Source organism: Lottia gigantea (genome assembly GCF_000327385.1).
Source record: "Lottia gigantea unplaced genomic scaffold LOTGIsca_117, whole genome shotgun sequence".
Taxonomy (NCBI): domain Eukaryota; kingdom Metazoa; phylum Mollusca; class Gastropoda; family Lottiidae; genus Lottia; species Lottia gigantea.
Genome location: NW_008707167.1, coordinates 250112 through 253083, shown reverse-complemented (window position 1 = coordinate 253083; position 2972 = coordinate 250112). Strand labels below are relative to the sequence as shown.

The window sequence follows — 2972 nt, the reverse complement described above, 5'->3', positions numbered from 1 at the left end:
CGAGCACGAAGACAGATACAGAACCACGTGTCATGGTGGGTCGAGAACGGAGTTAAATTGTTAATATGAAACGAGAATGGAGACATTTACCACACAAAAATTCTCAGAAAAATGGCGCTATTCTCCACTGTCTTCAGCATTTATTCTCAGTTACATTCAAACTATATCGTCTACTACAAATTAGAAAACATATACTTACAAATTACAATCAACTATGTCGAAGTTTCAAATCAAACATTATTTTACAACTGTATTTAATTGTTTGACTATTCTTGCTGCCTTCCTCGTATTTTCATTCTAAGACTGAATGACGTCATATTTAACTTACAGGCGGTTATGGGTTAATATTGAAGAGAAATTTCAATGAAATAGTACCGTATCGCCTTGACTATGATATTGTGGGAATATGACCAAATAACTTACAGGACTTTGCAAGATATTCATTACAAACGATTGCTTAATAAAATGTCCTCTACCACCCTTAAATGATATTTTTTATATTCCACCATTCCTGAAAGCTACAATGAGTGTATGGAAGTAAAAAGACGACATTATAAATCCGATTTTATGCTGAGATATTTTTCGCGAATGAAATGCATTTCTCCATTCACATTTCTATAAGTTATTCAGTGAACATCGAAATATATATAACAATGAGGCCATATTATTTTCTTTCCATTCTGTCTCCCCCTGTCAGTGATGCAGGTAAGAGGAGCTGACATTGAAAAAGCGTCTAGTCGTTCGGATGGGACTATAAACCTAGGCTGTGCACGTTTAAGATCCCTCGGCAGTTGGAAATCGAAAAAGAGCAGGCTAATGCAATTTGCCCACATGGTGCAGAAAAGTAGGACGTAAAACTCCATTCATTTCATTTCATTTTTTTCCATTCTGTCAACACCGGGCTGAAGTTAGCGTACAGTAAGCCAGCATACAATAAGGGATGCGGACTCAATGAAAAATACCGAATTTTGTGCCTTCGAAGTTGAAGTTGCTTGAATTTTGTCAGATAGTATCTGATACATGTCCTCTTTTCAAACAAAACATTGTCTTAATCCCATCTCTATTACATTTCATACGGAGGTCCGTTACAGACATGCAACATTTTAAATGTATAATATAGTGCTAATTGGAGGATTTTGTATGGTAGCCCATCATAGACACAAAAACTTTGTGTTATTTATCAAGCATGCAATAAGAATTTAGCGATATTTTTCGAGACTTAACCATCATAGAAGTTTATTCAAATTTTAATCACAGTATCTCACACCAGTCCTCATTCGATATTCGTTAGTAAGAGATATCTAATAAATATGATGTCTGTAGTAAATTATTTAGTAAGAGACACCTAATAAATATGATGTCTGTAGTAAATCATTTAGTAAGAGAAACCTAATAAATATGATGTCTGTAGTAAATCATTTAATAAGAGAAACCTAATAAATATGATGTCTGTAGTAAATCATTTAATAAGAGAAAACAAATAAATATGATATCTTTAGTAAATCATTTAGTAAGATAAACCTAATAAATATGATGTCTGTAGTAAATCATTTAATAAGAGAAACCTAATAGATATGATGTCTGTAGTAAATCATTTAATAAGAGAAAACTAATAAATATGATATCTTTAGTAAATCATTTAGTAAGAGAAACCTAATAAATATGATGTCTTTAGTAAATCATTTAGTAAGAGAAACCTAATAAATATGATGTCTGTAGTAAATCATTTAGTAAGATAAACCTAATAAATATGATGTCTGTAGTAAATCATTTAGTAAGAGAAACCTAATAAATATGATATCTTTAGTAAATCATTTAGTAAGATAAAACTAATAAATATGATGTCTGTAGTAAATCATTTAGTAAGAGAAACCTAATAAATATGATATCTTTAGTAAATCATTTAGTAAGATAAAACTAATAAATATGATGTCTGTAGTAAATCATTTAGTAAGAGAAACCTAATAAATATGATGTCTGTAGTAAATCATTTAGTAAGATAAAACTAATAAATATGATGTCTGTAGTAAATCATTTAGTAAGATAAACCTAATAAATATGATGTCTGTAATAAATCATTTAGTAAGATAAACCTAATAAATATGATGTCTGTAATAAATCATTTAGTAAGAGAAACCTAATAAATATGATGTCTGTAGTAAATCATTTAGTAAGATAAACCTAATAAATATGATGTCTGTAGTAAATCATTTAGTAAGAGAAACCTAATAAATATGATGTCTGTAATAAATCATTTAGTAAGATAAACCTAATAAATATGATGTCTGTAGTAAATCATTTAGTAAGAGAAACCTAATGGATATGATGTCTGTAGTAAACCATTTAATAAGAGAAACCTAATAAATATAATGTCTGTAATAAACCATTTAGTAAGAGAAACCTGATAAATATGATGACTGTAGTCAATCATTTAGTATGAGAAACCTAATGGATATGATGTCTGTAGTAAACCATTTAATAAGAGAAACCTAATCAATATGATGTCTGTAATAAATCATTTAGTAAGAAAATCCTTATAAATATGATGTCTGTATTAAATCATTTAGTGAGAGAAACCTAATAAATATGATGTCTGTAGTAAATCATTTAGTACGAGAAAGCTAATAAATATGATGTCTGTAGTAAATCATTTAGTAAGAGAAACTTAATAAATATGATGTCTGTAATAAATCATTTAGTAAGAGAAACCTAATCAATATGATGTCTGTAATAAATCATTTAGTAAGAAAATCCTTATAAATATGATGTCTGTAGTAAATCATTTAGTAAGAGAAAGCTAATAAATATGATGTCCGTAGTAAATCATTTAGTAAGAGAAACTTAATAAAAATGATGTCTATGTCTGTAGTCAATTATTTAATAAGAGAAAGCTAATAAATATGATGTCCGTAGTAAATCATTTAGTAAGAGAAACTTAATAAAAATGATATCTATGGTAAAAAAAAAATGCT

At 28.5% G+C, this 2972-nt stretch overlaps 1 protein-coding gene across 1 annotated transcript in view; it reads right to left on the bottom strand.

The window, feature by feature from the left end:
* Positions 1-2035: 2035 nt before the first annotated feature.
* LOTGIDRAFT_237772 (hypothetical protein) overlaps positions 2036-2972 on the bottom strand; it is a gene marked incomplete at its 3' end in the record, with an annotated part of 11738 nt that continues 10801 nt past the window's right edge. Inside the window, exon 17 of the mRNA XM_009047794.1 lies at positions 2036-2065. Coding sequence (XP_009046042.1) covers positions 2036-2065 — 30 coding nt within the window. The remainder of the gene's footprint in view (positions 2066-2972) is intronic.